Here is a 22,445-nt window from a genome sequence, read left to right on the forward strand (position 1 = left end):
TCAACACATGCACTCTCCCTCTACTGCGGATTGGGCGGCTCTCAAGAGGGTGTTACGGTATGTAAATGGGACACTACATCTTGGTCTTAAGATTACGCACTACAAGAAAAATGCACATAGACAACGGTTATTAACCGTTGTCGTAGGGGTATACTTTCTGTTGTTGAAGCCGGTGTTGTTGTAGGTCATGCGCATAGACAACGGTTTTTTAACCGTTGTCTTTTCTACCAACGACAACGCTTTTTTAACCGTTGTCTATTAAGTGTTGTTGAAGCCGGTGTTGTTGTAGGTCCTGCGCATAGACAACGGTTATTAACCGTTGTCTTTTCTACCAACGACAACGGTTTTTTAACCGTTGTCTATTAAGTGTTGTTGAAACCGGTGTTGTTAAAAGTCACGCAATAGACAACGGTTATTAACCGTTGTCTTTTCTACCAACGACAACGGTTTTTTAACCATTGTCTATTTAGTGTTGTTGAAACCGGTGTTGTTAAAAGTCACGCAATAGACAACGGTTATTAACCGTTGTGTTTTCTACCAATGACAACGGTTTTTTAACCGTTGTCTATTAAGTGTTGTTGAAACCGGTGTTGTTAAAAGTCAAGCAATAGACAACGGTTATTAACCGTTGTCTTTTCTACCAACGACAACGGTTTTTTAACTGTTGTCTATTAAGTGTTGTTGAAACCGGTGTTGTTAAAAATCACACAATAGACAACGGTTTTTAACCGTTGTCTTTTCTACCAACGACAACGGTTTTTTAACCGTTGTCTATTAAGCGTTGTTGAAACCAGTTTTGTTAAAAGTCACGTACATAGACAACGGTTTTTAACTGTTGTCTTTTCTTTAAAAGACAACAGTTATAAACTGTTGTCTATTGGGTGTTGTTGAAACACCCATAAACTGTTGTCTTTTGTAGAAAAGTCAACGGTTTCTAACTGTTGTCTATTGTAAAATATACAACAGTTTTTAACCATTTTCACCTGCTTAAATTATAATAGTATAAAAAAAACAATTTATCCATTCACCATATGTTGCAAAGTGTAGTTACATAATTGTGCACAAGCTAATAAGGTTCAAAATAACAAGTCAAAAGACAACACATGACCAATTCTAATTATCATCCAAGTCATAATACTACTACAACAATTCCCCGAACCAATTCAAGTCCAGATGATCACAACGTTCGAATGACCAAATCATACCTACTCTATATGCCTTGATAGAATATCGGCCCATTCAGATCGCACCAGATCAATAACCTCTTTGTCATAATCAACTTGTTGAAACTACATGTAAAAAGTAAGAAAATAAATTAGTATAGATATAAATAATTTGCAATGAAATGAAAACATTTAAATGGTAGATAAATTTTAAATGACTTTCACAATTTTACATAATGTTTAACAAACCTTTATAAATTTTAATCTGACATTTAGAGACATATCCTCTTTTGTTTTAATGTTCAACTATTACAAATATCATTATCCCACAACCATTTTACCATTTTATTTATAAAAATTCTAATCAAATTCTTTTTAAAACTTTTAAAATGGTTAAAAGTTTATAAAAATCCGGATTGAATTCACCCCTCTTTGATTGAGTACTATGAGTAGGACTATGAATCCCAACAAGGGACAAACAACAAAATAATCCAAATTTGTTGGGATCCTCAACGTATTCGTCATAAGCAGCATTTACCATATCTATAGGGTTTTCATCAAAAAGCATCTGCTCCTCTCCCCTAATTTGACCTCCCTCATTTATTGAGTTGTTAAACGTGGCCTTCTCCCCGTGCCATATCCATGACACATACGTTAATTCCACTGTGCAGTTGAACTAGGAATAAAAAGATGTTGAAGTACCATCAATCTCCATTCTCATTCTGGAAGAGTTAGTTCTGTGTTACCATTTTTTTTTCACAATTCTAAAAGTTTGAACTTGAAGCTAAAAGCTTCTTAACAAGGAAAATTTCGCATTTCACAAAACAAAAGAAAAGCAAAACCATAAAAAAATTAATCACAAAGAAGCTCAAGTAATTTAGAATTTCACTAAGACTAGTAACAATCTTCTTATTTCTTAAGTGCTCAGGATCTTCTGGGAGTTAAAAAGCCCAGGCAGACGAGTTTGTAAATTTGCACGACTCTTAAAGCATTGATGAACTAAACATAAAGCTAAAAACACATTAACAAGAACAGATCAACATTTCATAGAACAAAAGAAGGCCATGACTGTAAAAATAATTAACCAGAAAGAAGCTTACCTATACTTTTGAGATTCTTTTCACGTTTTGCCATACTGTTTAGGTTCTTGTCCTATTAAGTAATGATAAATTGGTGAAATGTTATCAAACATGGATAGAATTTAATAAATTTTTAAAACAATCATCATAATAATTAAAGAAAGAATTCTAGGCCCCCTTTAGAATTTCACCATACCTTTATAATTGGCTCACCAACCTCACCATAACGAAGAAGGCGTTGCTCATGCCACCCTTGCATAGCACGGGCAGCAGCATCTCTTCGTGCTCTGCCTGATCCAGAAGCTTGATGGCCATTTCCCTGAATATTTGCTAAAGAAGGTAAATTTGCAGATCAATTGTTTAGAAGGTTTATGCAGATAAAGGGTGGGGGCATAAAAGAACTTATTTCAAGCAAAATTATTAAAATGTCAACAAAGTGAAGCTGGTCATTACTAAAGGCATAAATAAATAATACAGTGCATACATTCTCATGCACTCATTCCAAAGTTTAATGGATTATTTTTCTCATCTAAATTAATTTTTGCAATATATCTCTCATTTCCAACATCCATAAACAAGTTTATAGTGGTGAAACGCAGTAATTTTTTGCTCCTATTGAACATCTCAAAGTAGAGAAGTTTTCCTCATGATACAGGGGGAAAACTCAAATTAGTGAAAAAACTTTGAACATAGCATATCCATAGCTCTCTCTAGCCAACAATTGATGAAATTGTCCAAATACAGTGCTAACAAATGTCACTTCAACCATATGTTGTGGTGGACCAAGTTTGTTTGCCCACAAACGTTGTGTGTTCTTCAATAACAGTAACACAACACAATAGAATTTGTAAATCACTTCAACCACTTGCCTTGCATTTTGGTTTAATCTTAGTTGGTCTTCCACTCTTCCTATTAAATATTAATGGCTAGCTTGTGTTTCCATTTAATTTTGTGGGGTCACCTGTCGCATATACACTATTAGTATTATGTTATGTTTCTAAGACTTCAAGTCTTTTAACATTCTGCTTATAATCCCTAATCCTAAAAATCCTCCCTAATCTGTGAACATTCTGTTTATGATTCTAAGCCCTGAATTAATTTCACTCTGCCTAAACCCTAAAAATCCTCCCCATTCACAAACCCTAAAAATTCAAACCCCAATTCACCAACCCTTCAATCCAAAAGTGTTTAGCATAAACACACACATTGATACAATTAGATAATATTTGGATGAATTTGATAGCTTATTACATTACAAGAGAAAAGCCAACCTGAAATTTTATATTTGGATGAATTTGACGGCGGCGGTTGGAAGCAGCGACGTACGGTACTACCGGCGGCGGTCGGAGGCGGAGACGTACGACACTGTCGGCGGTGGAGGCGGCAACGTACGTTACTCTCGGCGACAGAGGCGGCGACGTACGACACACACGACGGCGGCGGTCGGAGGCGGAGAAGTACGGCACTCTCTACGGCGGAGAAACGACTTCTGCTCTCTGTTTTGCGCTGAAAAGACGACCTCCTATAGTTTTGTGAGGAATTAGCTAGTTTTTGCCGTGTTTTGGCAACAAATTTTGTTTTGAGAGGGAATTATTTACAAAGATAGAAATTTTTTTATTTAAGGGGGAGGGAGATTTTTTGCATATATATATTTTTTGGAATGCATATGGTGAAATTTTGCGTGGGATATATATACATTAATTATTACATAAGGAAAATAGAAATTTATGCATAGTGCATATATAAATTACACGGAATTTATAAAACTAATCAAATGTTAATGTTAATAATAATAAGAAGAATTTTAAAGTCAAAATTATAAATTAGGTATTAGGGTAATAATTAATCTATATATATATATATATATATATATATATATATATATATATATATATATATATATATATATTAAAACAAATCCATTCCGTGCATCGCACGGGTGCAAATACTAGTTATTTACAAAGATGAAATTTTTTTATTTAAGGGGGAGGGAGATTTTTTGCAACTTGTGTAAATTTTGAAAGAGGGAAATTATGCTAGCGCTACTAATACAAAGATCCAAATACAAAGATCACGATCCAATGAATGGGCTACAGCCAATTATGATAGCGCTACTAATAGGAATCAAACCCCAAGTGACTAGGTTGAGGCCGGGTATAGACTAGAGACCACTAGACTAGGGTGTCTGTAGGCCGGGTATATTCATGGTTTTATAGGGACCAGGTCCACCATAAATCGGACGATATAGATATAGAACAGGGTAATAAAGTATTAGCTTTATTACCCGGGTCGCTAGACCCAAAATAGTACCGGGTATATAGATACAGAACGCGAGATTCATAGATTTTTATACTGTAGATTCATAAATTCTATATTGTAGATTTATAAAATCTTTGGTGAATAATTTTATATTTAAATATGAACGAAAATAGAACTATTAAATTAACTTTTGAATTGTATTATTTCTTTGTTAAATTTTTATGCACTATATTTGGACAAAAAAATTTAATTACATTTTTATTTTTGTTCTAGATCTTCTAAACATCTATTTTCATCTCGTAACAAAACAATGAAGGTCCAAATTATAGGTAAAAGATAAGGTGTAACACTTTAATAAAAAAGAGTTGGTATGGCTTGGTAGGTTTAGCTTTATTTGTTATGTTAGAAGTCACGAGTTCTACCCTTCCTAGTGGCATCTTTAACCTATATTTTATACAATCATTGTCTTGGTTCTCAGAGACAACACAGAACCAAACTCATTATATATTGGATGTTGCGCTTAAGTACATAAGTGTTGGTGTGACTTGGTGGGTTTAGCTTAGTTTGTGATGTTAGATTATGTTAGAAATCTTGAGTTTTATTTTTCTTAGAGGCATTTTTAACCTATTTTATAAAATTATTGTCTTGGTTTTCACAGACAACACAGAAACAACCCAGTTATATACCAGATCCTGCACTTTGGTACATAAAAGTTTGTGTTGCTTAGTTGGTTAAACTTTAATTGTTACATTTGAAGTCATAAGTTCAACTCTTGTTGTTAACATCATTGTTTATATTTTATACAACTGTTGTCTTTTATAAAATAATGATGCGCAAAGACAACGGTTTTTTATAACTGTTGTCTTTGTAGTGTTGCGTATTCAAATACGCTTAAAGATAACATACCAAAGACAACGGTTAAATAAAACCGTTGTCTTAAACAAATAAAGAACGCGCAACGACAACGGTTATATAAAACCGTTGTCGTTGTAGTGTTGTGTATTCAACTGCTATTAAAGACAACACATAAATGACAACGGTTAAATAAAACCGTTGTCTTTTATAAAATAATAATGCACAAAGACAACGGTTTTAAAAAACCGTTGTCTTTGTAGTGTTGTGTATTCTAGTGCGCTTAAAGACAACACACCAATGACAACGGTTAAATAAAACCGTTGTCTTTTTTAAAAAAAGAGCGCACAAAGACAACGGTTTTAAACAACCGTTGTCTTTCTAGTGTTGTGTATTCTAGTGCGCTTAAAGACAACACACTAACGACAACGGTTAAAAAAACCGTTGTCTTTTAAAAAAAAAACGCACATAGACAACGGTTTTAAAAAACCGTTGTCGTTGTGGTGTTGTCTTATCACAAAATGCACAAAGACAACACACTTATAACAACGGTTAAGTAAAAACCGTTGTCTTTGACAAAAGTGTTGCATCAAAGACAACGGTTTTGGACCAAACTGTTGTCTTTTATACAAAAGGCAACACTTTTCTTAAAATCTGTTGTCTTTCTAGTGTTGTCTATGTGCATTTTTCTTGTAGTGACGTCTTCTCCTTCTCTAGGTATTCATGCATATTCTGATTCGGATTGGGCTGGTAATCCTAATGATCGCAAATCTACTAGTGATTTTGCTGTATTTTTGGGGACCAATCTTGTCTCATGGGTTTGTCGAAAACAACGTACTGTGGCTCGTTCATCAACTGAGGCTGAATACAAAGGACTGGCTGATGTCTCTGCAAAGGTTACTTGGCTCGTCTCTCTGATGAAGGAAATTGGGTTTGCGCCACCTTCTGTGCCCAAACTCTGGTGTGACAATCTGGGAGCTACTTATCTGTGTGCTAATCCGGTGTTTCATGCTCGCACCAAGCACATTGAGATCGACTACCACTTTGTTCGTGATAAAGTCGCGAAGAAGGAATTACAAGTCAATTTTATTTCTACCAAAGATCAGATAGCGGATATTTTTACTAAGTCTCTTTCGTCTGTACGTTTTAATTTACTCCGTTGCAAGCTCAATGTTTTGGCTGACCAACCTTGTGCTTGAGGGGGAGTATTAGGACTCTATTATCTATATTAGATTAGGACTATATTATCCATATTAGACTAAGACTATATTATTCGTGTTAGACTAGGATTATATCTAGCATCTCTATATATTCGCTCCCTGTACTCTCAGACATTATGATTGAATACAACACAATTATATTCTCATCACTTCATTCTAAATGCATATAAACTCAAAAATCGCTTAACATTTTCAAAGACAATCGGGCCCACTCACCAATTTGACCTAGCCAAATTCGCCAAATAATCAACACAGTTATTTCCTCTCGTAAACCCAACGAGTCAGCTGCAAAAATCTTATTCGTGAAACTCACATATCAAAACAAATCTAATCACCCAATCAATTCTTCCTACACGACTTAAACCATTAGTTGTTTTTTTTTTTTTTTTTTTTCTCAATCAACTAATTAATTACACAAATAACTATATTTTATTCGAAAACTTTTCAATCAATAATTTTAAGAATTTTTGTTTTTAAGACATGATTTTTTTTTTTTTTTTGAAAGATCAAACAATAACATTCAACTAAGGGATCGGAAGAAATGTTGAATACAGAAAGGAACGGGAGAAAACCAAATAGAAAGAACATGAGAATTTATTACACTAGCTAGAGTATGGGTCAATAAATTCATCTATCTGCGCACAAAGTGAAACGACATTGATCTAAAATGCCTTGTAAAAGAACGACAACCTGCAACAACACAACCGTATGAGATAAGTCAAGTGTAGGTTTATTCCGGAGCTAACAAAACATCAAGTGGTCCATTTCCTTCCACTTGAATTGAACTTGCTGCCAGGGCCCTTTTTAAAAAATTTTGTGGCCTCGTTCTTATAAATAAATGAGGCCCTATCAAAAGTATAAGCACAATCTTTAAAACAAATACGGTAAAATATATGATTTTTATTTCAAATAAGTATGAACGGTGTAACACCAGCTGAATGCAAAAATTACAGTTTCTACAGCAAAATATATGATTTTTATTTCAAATAAGTATGAATGGTGTAACACTAGCTGAATGCAAAAATCACAATTTCTACGGCAAAATATATGATTTTTATATATTTCAAATAAATATGAACGGGGTAAATATTAGGCCCTCTAAAAATTGAGGTCATATGTTGTCCATCTTACACGCCCTAAAATTTGGCCCTGCTGCCAATTCTTCGTCATCATCCAAGAAAGAGTCTCCTTAACCGCTAAAGCATCCGTAAGACGTGATTAATCCAACTTTTTGTAATAATTAACTTATCAATGGGCCTGTGATTAAGCATCTATCAATTTCAGACAAATTAAAGAGCATAAAAAATGAGATTGATTAAATATGATTGGAGGAGAGAGTATATATACATAACTGAAAACGTGGGGATGGCAATGAGGTAGTGTGAAAATGGAGTTTTCTTGACAACCTCAGACAACGACGTTAATTGGTGCCGGTCAATTTTGGACAGTGACAAAATTAATGGAAACAAACAACTACAGATCTTATGTATTTTTTTCATGAAAAATAAGACTAAATAATAGCTCACACTTTCAATATAATTGGTCGGTCCAATTCTTCTTCTTAAAAAAAAATAATAATTATTAGAATGAGGTTTGTTTTTATGCAACTTTAGGATAAGAGTTGGTCCAGGTTGGGAAAATTAAGAGTGCAAGTGGACGTAATAATCATCAAAGACTTGTGGTCTATGGTTTTAATAAAATAAATTTAGTTTTTTTTAAAAAAAAATAATAATAAAGTTTTGGTTTTTAAAAAAATAAAGTTTTGGTTTTGGTTTGACTAGGACTATGTGGTCTAATGGTACCCGGGTTGGACTTTTATTTGGAAGATTATGAGTTCAAGCCTCAGTGGAGGCGTTCTTGGTTCTTTGTGTTTTAGTAGGTTGAGAAATAGTGGAGGCGTTATTGGTTCGAAAGTATACGAACACATAAAGTTTTGGTTTTAAGCTTTTTTTAATGAAATAAAATGTATTCGGAGAGTTCTCTTATTAGTCTTATATATATATATATATATATATATATATATATATATATGAATGAGTTTAATTGTAGTTCGACCATTATATATTAAGGTTGTTTCATTCGTTAAAAAACATTAATCCGAATTACGGAGTATTTAATAAGTATATCAAAGTGTTGGGGGAAGGGCAATTATTATATTATTTATAATTATATTTTTTTAAAAAAAATACATATATTTAAAAAGTACATTAAAATACTATTAAATACCCCCATCGATTTCATTTTACCTTACTATTCATTGGTTAAACCAATTGTTTTTTCTTCGCTCATTTTATTTAATGTCTTTTTATTTTTTAAAATATATAATAGTATTTTTAATATAATTTTTATATATCAAAATGAGTTGCCTCAAGTAGAAAGAGTGTGTATATATATATATATATATATATATATATATATATATATATATAATACACTTTCTAGTTAAATATGTAAATTTTATATACAAAACAAAATATTTTTTAATTTTAATTGTAAATAATTTAAATAAAGTTTCATTAGGCAAACTAGGGGTAGTATAGACATAAAATATGATGGGGTACACAAATTGATTTTGAACACTAAATATTTTTTTTAAAAAAATAAATTGTAAATAACTTGAATAAAGTTTTATTAGCTGAACTGTATGCATAAAATGAGATTAGGTAAAAAATTAAATTTAAAACTTGAGTATTATTTTTTAAAAACATTATTTTTGTACTAAATTTGTAGTTAAAAAGGGTGAAAATATTTATTTAAAAAAAAAAACTGTGGATAGCAGATAAGATGCTTAAAGAAGGGTAGTTGCAAAATAATAGCTTCCAAAACAGAGAGCAAAGACAATATTAGTTTCTTTAAAAAAAAAATAAAAAAAAAAAAAAGCAAGAAAATGACAAGAATTACTAGGTTGATAGTAACTTGGGAAAATGCATATCTTTGCTGGTTGGAGTTTGTGGTCGTTCATATATATCTTGCTTAAACTTCCAGCCAAAAAGAACCATATTGAAAATGACTTGTGCGTTTATGCTCACTCCAATCCATTTGCTTTTACAATATTGATGATTGATTGGTTGTGGGTGGGGGTGGGGTGTTGCTTTCAAAATTGCAAATTCTAATTCTCTTCTCCCAAAAACTTAATCTCCAATTTTAGAGATCTCCACACTCCGATTCAATAGAGAATTTAAGAGGATATAAATCATGGTGACTCAACAGTTTAACAGACTGAGTCAAATGCCGTGTGCACAAGGATCTGCCCATTTTAGGCATAATTTTCACACTGCTACTACCGAGATTTAAACATTGGTCTCTTTTCCCAAATACTACTTACTGAACAATTGAGTAAGCACGTACTGACAACAAATTTTAATTCTCGTTACCATAGTTCGACGCCGGCTAACTAGTTAGCAACTCTGCATATAAGTTTGCCTCTTGATGTATATGTGTATGCTACACGTCGAGTAGGATAGCAATGAATCCTTCATTTCATTTTAGTTTCTATTTTAATGCGTTACTTATTAGGATTAGATAAGATTATATTTATATCTTGATATTTATATGAAATAGCGATTTCACGAATTTAGTGTTAACATTAGCATTATTGACCATTTAATTTTTCACAATATGGCAGTTTTGGTCACTCTTTACCATGTGACAATTTTATTTGTTTTAGTTTCTTGACTTATTAATAACAAAGACGTAAATGGTTTAAAATTGCAAATTACAATTTTGTCCCAATACTATTTAATAGGTTCCTCACTTACAATGCAAAAAAATTACGAATTTTAAATGAAATTTGTTGGTGAGGGATCGAAATTATTGCTACTTTATAAAATATTGGAAGATCAATAATGCCAATGAAAGAATTTGAACCACTGTTTCGTATAAATATAACGATGAAAAATATTATTTTTCCTAAAATTTATGTCATAACATTTTAGACAAATTAGTTATTCATGATTAAATCGAAACATAAATTAATAAAGGGAAAATGACACTTTTTCTCCGCTGAATTATATGCTTATAACATTTTTCTTCCTGAATTATTCATGTATCTATATTAGACCCCTCAATTATTGTAAAAGTGACGGTTTTCTCCCTGATATATTAAATTGATATTTCTACCTTTAAAATAAATATTTTATTTATTTATCTTCTTTAACAAATTATTCTTCCAAAAGGTTGAACTCCAACCCTAAGGGCCCCCACACCCCGGCCCAACAAAGCATTTGGGAGGATGTAAATCATGGTGACTCAACTGAACATGAATCACAGAGGCTAGACCGGTGCTCACTGCGCACAAGGAGCCCCCCTCACTTTGAGAGTCTGCTCCCACACTGCCGCTGTTCTTTAACAAATTATTGCTTATACGTAGGGATGATCACGGTTCAGTTCGAACTGAAACGGACACAATAGCAATCAAATTAAAGTTTTTCGTTTATGATTCAGAACCAGAACCCAATATTTGGGTTTCAATTCATTAAAATCATGAACTGAAAAAACTGGATCTTGAACTGTGAACCGGAAGTTCGAATCGAAACAACTACTAGTATTAGCTTAAAATTTGAATTATAATATTTGCAAATAGTGTGTGTCCTTTTCCGCATTTATTCTTATTCTCACATATAAGTATATATAACTGCGATTTGATTTGATTTTGAACCGTCGGTTCACTGTTTCAGATCCAATTTGAACTGCTGGTTCAAACTTTCTTTTAAAATTTTATTTTTTTTATTTTTAAAATATTCTAAATTCAATAATTAATGTATTTTATTTTTTCAATTCAGAACATGAACTGACAGTTTCGGTTCGCGATTTTAATAAACTCTAAATATCGGGTTTCGGTTCTAAATTGTTATCATAACATTTCTGTTTGGTTGCTATAGCCTATAGTGTCTGTTCGGTTTGAACCAAATCGTGGTTATAATTTGTTGGAAAAGAAAAATAAATGAAATACTCCCTCCTTCCCATTTTATGTGTCTGTTCGGTTAACGATGTATGACTGAAGTTATTTTTAATTCAATTTTTCATAATATTAAGTTTAGTATTAATATACGAAATTTATATATTTCGAAATTACACTTAAATTACTATTAAACACAAAAAAAAAATCAAATTTAAAAACAAATAAAAAATAATAAAGAAAATAAACAAAGAAGAAAGAGTTGATTTGACCAATGAATATTAAGTATGACAGATAGAATGAGACAGAAAAAATATTTATTTTAAAAGTAAATATGTTTATTTAACATATCAAAAAAAAACTGAAATTTAAATAATTCAGAGAGAAAAAATATTATAAATATATAACACATGAGAAAAAAGTGACATTTTTCCTTAGTCAAATAAAAATAAGCATCGATCAGCACCGAACATATATAAGGATGTAACATGATATTGTAAACCAATAGGCCTCCAAAGGTATCATGTTTCAACGCCTGTCATATATATCTTACATTTTATTTTGTTTTCATAGACTATTATTATAGAAAGATTCATTGGAGGTAATGATGATGAGAAGCAATTTTATTTTCATCTGCCGACCATACTATATACAATTAACATATTCCCACCCTTTGTCCTCATCAACTTTCTTTTCACACATTATATAGTTTTGTTTTTTCTTCTTCTTTCTTTGCATTTGTACAAGTTGACCAAACCTACATGATCTCCTCGTTCTTCTTCATCATATCAATAAGTCTATAAATGTTCTCCAAAATATATATATATATATATATATATATATATATATATATTTATTTATTTATTTATTTATATTTATATATTAAAACAAAATTAAAAAACTTCCCCATCAAATCCCAGAGGTGTCTGAGCATGATTCTCATACAAGAAGGTCATGAGTTTGATTCTTGACAAGACCATCTTGCTCGAGCCCATTATACATGCATGAACGTAGTTTACTCAATGCACAACCTCAAATATACTCAGTCAAAAAAAAAAGAAAAGTGATGTTTGATTCATGACTTTTGCATCATGGTATTAGATTTAATTCTGATTACTTTGTTTGTTTGTATATTTGTTAGTTATTCTGCTATTAAATTCAAATTTGTTAGTAATGGAAAAAGTTATTACCTTCTCCAAACTCTATGATGGATATATGGGAGATGGACCAAGAGCAAATTGATCCGTTAGAGTGAAGCAAGATGGGTTCGTTTGGACCCGAGGTCTCGGGGCGGAGCCCGCATTGCACCCCTGGCCACCTAGGCCGAGCCTTAGGCTCGACCTAGGCCTCGGCTTGGGCCCCGGCCCAAGGCCTCGGTCGACGGCATCGGGTGGGGGCCTGACCTTGGGGCTAGGCACTGCCCAAGTAGTTGCAACAAACTCTTCCTTTTTAGGGGGCGGTTAGGAGGCTCTTGAGTATAAATACTACTGTAGTTGTCTTGTTAAGACATCATCATCTTTATTATCAAATCGCATATTCACTTGTAATCATCTTACAACATTTCTTAATACAAGATTTGGCATATATTCCTTGTCTTTCCCATTATATTATCCACCTTTATCCATTTATCTATTATTATTGGGTTAACTAATCCGGACTATCCAGATTAATTTAATCCATCACTCCATTTTATAACTGGAATTTTTAAAAAAATCGAGAAGAAATAAAAGAGATTGTAAAGGTCATTTATCATGTGTTGATTATAGAATTTGAATACATTCATTAATATGTGTGAGGGCGTATATATATGCATGCTATATATTTCCATTACGGGTCAAGACATGAAATGCTCCAAAAATAATTATGGCAAACGTTAACCTTTCAACAATGCACAATAGGTATTGTTGCTTTTCTCGAATCCTTTACGCCGAATCATGACATAATTTAATCTGATTAATTTGTAGTAGGTTTAATTAATAGATAATGAATTTGAAGAGTTCCAACCATTGTCATAACCACATCATTTAAGACAATATTTTATATAAATACAGTAGTTTTTTCTTTAAAAAAAAAAAAATTCTTTTCTTTTATACATTAGTTTTCATAGCTTACAATAGACTAATCTTTTTTTTTTTTTTTTTTTGAAGGAATAGACTAATCTTAAACTCCCAGAACCTATACCAAGAGTCGCTAGAAAAGATAAATTGTGGGTCAATCCATTAGTCTCCAGGTCTCTACCCTTTGCCTATACACACTCTGCGTACAAAGAGTTTTCATTACCTCTAATCGATCAACATCTTTAAATGAACCCCCCCCCCCTCCCCGCGGAGGGGGCTCGCTTCTCAATGGAATTCGAATCCCTTACATTGTTGTTGGAATAAAGCTTTAGGGTGATTGGTCAAACTAATTGAACTAACCCTGCTAGGCAAATCTTTTATTTTGTATTATAATGTTTTAGTATTCAATACTTTTATAAAACTTCAAATAATCCAAATTGAAAAGTTATCGAATCGTAATACTTGTTATTTTGTTAATATATAAACACGCAACAAATAAGTAAAATCAAGTTTCATTCACTTAAACGAATGGTTATTAGTGTTGAGATTCAAGAATATAATATACTATAATTTGCAACAAAGCATGATAGATACCATATTGGAGGGTGGGAGGACTCTTTTTTCTTTTTGAATTCTATTGACTTTGTTACAATATAGTATTTGTCCATACATACTTTTTCAACCTACTGAAGCACAAAGAATCAATATCTCCATTGAAATTCGAACCTGAGGCGACCTCCCATTTGCGAGAGTCACAGTTATAATATAATAATTATATTAAGAGCCAATAATAAATGGGAATAATTAAAGAAAATTAATTTGAGACTTAAGAACAAAGAAATGTTGGAAGCTATTATAATTGACACGGAAAAATAGTACTCCCTCTGTCCCATTTTGCATGTCTTACTTTCCTTTTTAGTTTGTCCCAAAATGTTGTCCTCTTTCCAAAATTGAACATCACCATCATTCTACTTTTTCCCAAATTACCCTTATGACTTTTGCTTTTATTCCCAAAAGTGAAAAAGTGAAGGGCATAATTGGAAAATACATAACATTTACTTTAATTCCTTAAAAAGCGTGCAAAAAGCAAATGAGACAACCAATTCGGGACGGAGGGAGTATAAAGGAATTCAAAAACCAGCAAAATATAGGACTCCGAGTTTCAACAATAACTTCTCTCCCTTCTACTTTATAGTCATAATCGACTCATAGTTTTCACTATTATGATTTTTACATTAAATTTGTATATTTGTTATCTATTCTTCTTTTGCAGTTCTTTTATATTTATATCTCATAATTTGGAGAAATGTATTTTCCCATCAAAATCTTTTTAAAAAATCCAAAAGCATGAATCTCTCTTTCATTATAAAAGCCACTATGGTAGAGGAGTTGACATCAAACAATGACACAAGTTAATTTTAATGTATGGCATTGGAGAAAAAATTAATAAAGCAAGAAGATTTCAACTTCTAGTGGCACACAACATGAAACATCCATAGCCACACAAACTCCTGTCCCCCACTCAGCTCATTGTTTGAAATTTGACAAATTAAAGTTGAAATTTCACATAAAGCAATTACTTAATTAGTTGACTTCAAACCTACAAAATTTAATGCCATTGTACCCTATTACCCTATATAGGCCATAATATAATGTATAAATTAAAGGATATGACGCATCATCACCTACATAATTCAATATTATATGAATCCAAATTAATAAATTTATGACAAAATCGATCAATTTATAAATAATCAATAAATTTGAAAGATTATGATATTTTGTTGTCACAAAACATATAATTTGTTATACAAAAGTAGTTTAGAATTTAGACCAAATATAATTTGTAATCAGACAATTTATAAGAGTCATGATATATATACTCCTTTCCTCAAATTACTTCCTAACATATCATTATTTTATTACACTTTTTTTTTTTGTATTTAATTATCAAATGAACTCTTTTAATGATATCTCTTTATCTTGTTAACTCATAGTGAAATCAATTAATTCACAGATAATTAATGAATATAATGATTTTTTTTTGTCTTTATCTTTACTGATCATGTCATATCATGGGCTAAACATTAAAGATAAAATTCTGAGGGGAAAAAATATTTTTAATTCATAAATTATATTATAATGAATATAAAAGATAATTTCTCGATTTGTGCTCATGTAACTGTAAGGTTAAAGGTTTGAACTTTGTAAATAGTACGTTATGTTAAAGAGTTCTGTGTTAAGTTTTACTTAGGGTAAAAGTCAAACTCAACTAATATGACTAGAATCGTGTTTGAATTAATATTATTGTAGTGAGGATATCGGGTGTCATATGAAAAAAAATTGTATTTATCATGAGTTATGTACTTTCCATCATCTATATCCCGCTCAATTTTTTATTATTATTTTATTTTATTTTTGTATTTTGGAAATGCGCATGAAGGTTTTTGCAAAGGTGTCAAGATGATATTAAAAGTCAAGTACAAAGAAGAAAGTTCTTTGGCAGCAAAGCATGCATATACTTCAAATCAGAGCACTAGCAATTGACCCTTAGCTTACAAAATGGAAAAAGATGAAAAAGTTGTCTCCATTGACTATAGAAAATGGATGAAAATTTGGCCTAAACATTAAAGATTGGGCCACGATCACACTTCATATCTTTCAAAATCTTTCCTACAATATGATGTACAATGGCCAAAATATGTTATTGGAAAAATTATATCTTTTTGGGTCCATTATTGTTCTTATTACATTATATAATTTGATCTTTTATTGTCAATTTTTAAATTTTAATTTCTCAATTATTTTAAACGTTAATTTGATCCATAGGGTTAAACTTTCGCTTGTTTTTTTAATTTTGTTTTTTTTTTGTTTGTTTGTTTTTTTTTTTCCACATGCAGTTCGTAATATATAAATATTAAATATATACCCTCGTTATCAGTTTAAACTTAAATGTTTTTGGACTAAATTTTCTGAGGGTCATTTACGGTAAGTGGAAAGGTCTTAGAGGTTTTCCTCTCCCCTTTTTGCAGCTAGAAAGGATCTTGTTTCCTTTCCTATGGGCAAAGGTTGGGGACTGTTGGAACTAACTAAGAGTCAGGCCAAATATGAAATATAAATATATATATATATATATATATATATATATATATATATATTTATATATATATATAAAACACTAATGATCCAATTAGAACACATTTCCAAGAGAAAATTAATAACCAATCTCAAAGCTGTTAAAATTGAACAGATCAAATCATATTTAAAAAAAAATGTAGTGACATTTTCATAATTATTGTCAACTTCACTTGACAAATTGAACACTTAAATATATAATTTGTAATAACAACTAAATATGCAAACTTAAATAAATTTTTAAAAATCAATGGAAAAAACTAAATTTTAAATTCAAATTGTAAATACTAAACAGTAAACAGTAAAAAGTGAATTCCTTTTTTTTTTTTTTTGAAAGGAAAAAAAAAAGTGATGTAATTTAGGCGAATCTTAGGTGCGTCTGCTAATCACAAAACTGATGCAAATCAGGTTTGAGTGCTGAGTGGTGCAAACTAATCGACCCCCATTTACACTAACATTCACCCCATATAACCCACCTGTGCAACTTTATTCATTCATCGGTGTAACTACACAGATGTATCGATCCATGTATATTATCCTAAATACTACAGGAACAGTGTGTTACTTACGCAAATCTTAGGTGTATCTGCTAATCACAAAACTGGTGCAAATCAGGTACGAGAGCTGTGCAACCAATGTGTTCACGAAACATAAATTCAACTAGCCACAAATACGCAAAACATTTTAGTTGTGTGAGACCGTCTCACGGGTTTCAATCAGTAGATTTTTTTATTAATAGGTCAAATCTTTGATTAATGAGTCAGATATTTGATCTCAAAATCAAAGATCCGACCCGTCTCATGGATTGAGACCTGTGAGACGGTCTCACACAAGTTCTTGTATTTTATAAATATTTATTTACTTTTCGCAACTTCCCATAAGTGTACCAAAAGGGTGCAACTCATGTTTGAGAGCTGTGCAACCAAGGTCTGTACGAGACATTACTCCAACTAACCATAAACATGCAAAACATTGTGAAAATAAGAACCACAGGAATGCCAAAAATGGTCTCTACGCTACCAACACGTTTTTAACGACGACACATTGTTACCCATTGTCTATCTTAATTTAAATTACCAACTAAGAATTGTCCAGCAAAAAACAGTTCATACTCCTACAGCCCAACGGCACCTAAGGGCTCACTACGGGATCCTGTTCTTAATTCTTCTATCGCATTCAGCTGTGCGTGTGGCAATTGTATCTCTGTGCGTGTTTATATCAGCCATGAGTATGTCGTGTAGGTTTCTTAACTCTTGCCGGTTTCCTTTTTCGAGACCACACTCCCAGCCCTTGCTCCATTTACCCATGTACATTTGCATATGTCGCATGGCATAGATGGCGCAGTCCTCTTTGTTGGTGCTGTCTCGCCACAACATCCTCATCCTTCTTGGCTTCAAGTTGCGCACAGTCGCTGCCCTCACTACTTGGCCTGCTCTCTCGAGATATGCAGACAGGAGATCTTTCTGCCATTAGCAATCAAAAACCAGAGGTGAGCAAAATACTTATAGTTCTACATTACTGTTTATTATATTGTGTATGTGCGTGTTAGAAAACGTACAAGACAGTACTAGCAAAAAAGAACAAATTGTTGACCATGCATGGGTGTCAAATAGTTTATGATACACTTGCAAGAAGGCTTGTCCCTTCCAGTTTCGCAATCCACTTGCTCGTGGTGCCTCTTTTGCCCTGTGCAACAACAGCCCACAGTTTAAATGTACCCATACTAGGAATCAGGACTTTGCACAGCAGTAATATATGCAATATAAACAACACACAACCACATTTTCAGTAATGTAAACTTTCTCAATACTCAAGTATTCTGTGTTTTAACATGAACCCATATTGGTATCTGCAGTGCAACAGTTTCATAAGCACAATCACACTCAATTTCAGGACCCCCTAAACTGCCATCTCCCCCTAGCACTAAACCACCAGAGTTCGAACCTATGACCACCTATTTGGAATGGTAACCATAATGTCATCACACTACATGATAGTTGGCACTCTAATGTATGTCTTAAATGCAACCAACCCACCATGAAAATATGATGGTATTCTTCCCCCCAAAAGGTTGAATCCCCAACCCAAGGCCCCCCACAGAGCATTTGGTAGGGATGTAAATCACGACAACTTAGTGGCTCAGCAAACATGGCCAAATTGATGGGATTGTCAAGATAAAAAAAAAAATAGTGTGACTACCAATTTAAGACTAATAATACTAAATGCATATTACTTACTTTATGTAATAAAACTCTTTTCAATTTAAGATTATGTTATATAGGAACTCAGTGAAGATCAAATAGTGTTCACTGTTTTAACTATGCAAACATTTTTGTCTCATTTCTTAATTAATCTAAAGTTTCCAAAAAATTTCACACGTTTCTTAATTAATCAAAAATTTGAAAACACATTTCTGACCCTAATTGATAAAAAATTCATAAATGCATTTTTTACCCATTTTTTTTAAAATTTTGGTCCAAGTAACAAAAAATTGAAAATACACTTCATAAGTCGAAAACAATGTAGGAATATTACCAACATAAAACATTGGCATTCTTCAATTTGGTTTAGATGAATATGAAGATGGCTATAGTCTGAAAATTTAGAGCTTAGGGAGAAACTGTGAGATGCTCCAGCATTATCTCTGTGCCAAAAACTGAAAACATAATATGATACAAAAATAATGAGATGTATGCCTGTCACAAAAACTACCTAACAAAGGTTCAAACTTCGAACAAATATAATGGAGTACATTATTTACCCCAAAAAAATGGAAAAATATTGTAACTTGAAAGAAAATAATGATATGTAACCCCAGAAATATCGGTAGTGCCTACCTTGAAGTGGATCATTGAGAGCATTATCCATGATTGTCATATTTACTGAGACACCATAGGCTATGAATGACCACTGGGCCAGGTTAAAGGAATTTAGTTGGGTTGGAGCCTTGTGAAAAGAGCAATAGGTGGGAGAACTCCATCCAAATGGGATCTAACAATAGCTCAGCTCCAGAGTAGTGTGACTATCAGATGTCGGGGGCCATGAAACCAAAAAGAAAAGCCCTCAATTGCTGACAAAATCAACTTCACTCCCAGTTAATGAAAAACAAATTCCCACTCCGCAACTCCTTGTGTTGAGCAATCGCCATCTTCTAACATGATGGTGTAGCCAAATGTATAGACATCTCATGCCACAATTAATTATTGTAACATGATTTTCAATTAGATAAAGTTTATTATGGATAGATAGAATTAACCATGCTGTAGGCTGGTTCTTTCTTTACACTATTTCTCTCCCTCCTCATCCTGACCTCATTGGCATCATCCAATCTTCCAGCTTCCATATACATATTGTATAGTAACATATAAGGGCCAGAGCTTTCCGGTTCAAGCTGCATTAACGCTTCAGCTGCTGTTTGTGCAAACTCCAGATTATTATGCACTCTGCAAGCACCCAATAATGCCCCCCAGACAATCTTATCTGGTTCCACGGGCATATTTTTTACTATGTCCATGGCCTCTTCAATTCGTCCATGACGACCTACAATATCCACAAGAGAGGCAAAATGCTCCAGTCTTGGTTCGATACCAAATTCATCAACCATGGATTTGAAGTGGAAACGGCCTTCCTCCACCAAACCTGCATGAGCACATGCAGAAAGAACTGCAATAAATGTGATATAGGTCGGTTTCATTTTAAGTTCCTTCATTCTGTCAAAAAGTTCAAATGCTTCGGTAGCCAAACCATGGGATGCATACCCTCCAATCATAGCATTCCAAGAGATTACATCTTTGCAAAATTTCATCCTGTCAAAAATGGATCTTGCTTCCATTATAGCCCCACATCTGGCATACATAGTAATGAGGGAGTTGTTTAGCGGTACATCAGGAATGACAGTCTTTGTTACCAACTGATGAATCTGCATGCCAAGACACAGAGCTACAGTTTCTGCACAAATGCCTAGAAGCGAAGATAATGTGTGCCGATCAGGTTTTTCTCCTGCGAATTGCATCTGAATTAAAAGTCTTATTGCTCCTTTGTAGTCTGCATTTCTCTCATATGCTACTATCATAGAATTCCAGGAGACACAATTCTTATGGGGCATTCTTTGGAAAAAGTCACAAGCAAGTTCCAACTTGCCTCCCTGTGCATACCCTGAGATTATCGTATTCCATGAAAATGCATCTGGATTTGGCATCATAGAAAAGAGATTTGAAGCTTCTTCCATATTTGAGATACGGACATAACCACTTATCATTGTGTTCCAGGAAAAAGTATCCTTTTCAACCATTAGATCAAAAAGCTCCCTAGCAGAAACCATATTCCCAGCCTTTACATAACACATTATCATTGAATTCCATGATACTACATTCCTTTCAAATCTCTTACACTGTCCTATACCCTTATCAGTATAAAATGGAATTTGATCGAAAAGATGGCGAGCATCATCAATCCTGCCTTTCTGACCATACCCAGCAATCAAGGTGTTAAAAGCATAAACAAGATCACTACTATTATTACCAATTTTCTGAAAATCAAACAGTACATTTGCAGCAATATCCAATTTGTCATTCTGGATCAACCCTGACACAAGCGCACAAAGAGAAGCTGCATCTCGCTTTGGCATTCTGTTGAAAAATTCTATAGCAGTCTTCACCTCACTATTCTGCAAAAGCCCGGAAATGATTGCATTCCAAGATACTACATTCTTCTCGGGTATACAATCAAAAAGCTTCAACGCTTCATCTATTTTCCCAATTTTGGCATACCCACTGATCATTGTGTTCCAGGAAATGATATCTCTCATGGGCATTCGATCAAACAAATATCTTCCATATTCTATGTATGCACTCCCGCGAAAAGACATGTAACCAGAAATCATCAAATTCCACGAGACAACGTCTCGCTCAGGCATTTCATCGAACAAGTCCTGAGCTTTCGCTATTTCCCGACGTTGGATGTATCCCGTGAGCATCGAATTCCACGTTACAATGTTTCTGTGCCTCAACTTATCAAACAAAAATCTTGCATCTTCAAGTCGGCCGCTTCGGATTAGCTCAGTGATTTTCTTGTTTGCTAGCCAGAGCTCCGGCGGATCCCGAGAAACCATGCGCTTCAAAGTTGAGAAATAATTCACCAGTTGGCATGTTTGTTTCTTGGCAATGTATGCTCCACTTGCACGGCTATGGCGATTGGATTGTCGGCTGTGCCTTAATGCCATTAGAGGGCATCTATAACTGCTCAAATTTCTGGAGCTAACAGCCATTTTTTGAGTTTATTAAGAATATATACTGCTGGAAAGGTTTATAAAACCTAATAACTCATATACTTTTTGTAGTGGGAATATATATATTGGTTTCGAATGATGACTTATTGAGTATAAATCCAATTATGAGCTTATATTTGAGGTAAAAACTTGTGTGCCTATGTGAGATGAGTGGAAATTTTAATTAATAAGGTCAAATATATGATCCATTAATAAAAAAAATTTGATCCATTAATCATGTTACTTTATATCCTATCCGATCCTAGCCAAAAATAAAACTATGACATTTTGGCTGCATAACGTGCATTTAAGATGTTTAATAATTGCGACTTTTGAAATTCGATCAATCAGTTTTGGTTGCCGAAAATTGTTATTAAATAGTTGTTTTGGAATTCGATCAATCAATTTTGGTTCTCAAAAATTGTTATTCAATAATTGTTTAAATCTAAGATGACTTATGCAATCTTCAAAACTAACATTAAATATACATAAGCTTTTATAATCTTACACAACACTA

General features: G+C 32.9%; 1 protein-coding gene across 3 annotated transcripts; it reads right to left on the reverse strand.

The window, feature by feature from the left end:
- Window positions 1-17,637: 17,637 nt before the first annotated feature.
- LOC109186992 (pentatricopeptide repeat-containing protein At1g62260, mitochondrial) lies at window positions 17,638-22,031 on the reverse strand. 3 transcript variants are annotated; one of them, XM_019337158.1, is made up of 4 exons: window positions 19,500-22,031; window positions 19,198-19,318; window positions 18,256-18,348; window positions 17,638-18,125 (listed from the first exon to the last, which is right to left on the reverse strand). In XM_019337158.1, exon 1 carries the CDS (start codon window positions 21,926-21,928, stop codon window positions 19,898-19,900), a length of 2,031 nt encoding a protein of 676 aa, XP_019192703.1. In that variant the 5' UTR covers window positions 21,929-22,031; the 3' UTR covers window positions 17,638-18,125; window positions 18,256-18,348; window positions 19,198-19,318; window positions 19,500-19,897. The 3 variants fall into 3 exon arrangements, with proteins under 3 accessions (XP_019192703.1, XP_019192702.1, XP_019192704.1); XM_019337157.1 differs by having other exon boundaries at window positions 18,221-18,348; XM_019337159.1 differs by lacking the exon at window positions 19,198-19,318 and having other exon boundaries at window positions 18,221-18,348.
- Between the last annotated feature and the right edge of the window lie 414 nt (window positions 22,032-22,445).

This window comes from Ipomoea nil, unplaced genomic scaffold, assembly GCF_001879475.1.
Source record: "Ipomoea nil cultivar Tokyo-kokei standard unplaced genomic scaffold, Asagao_1.1 scaffold1416, whole genome shotgun sequence".
NCBI lineage: Eukaryota > Viridiplantae > Streptophyta > Magnoliopsida > Solanales > Convolvulaceae > Ipomoea > Ipomoea nil.

Coding starts and splice junctions, on each gene's coding strand:
- LOC109186992 (XM_019337159.1), bottom strand. CDS start 21,928: ATGGCTGTTAGCTCCAGAAATTTGAGCAGTTATAGATGCCCTCTAATG.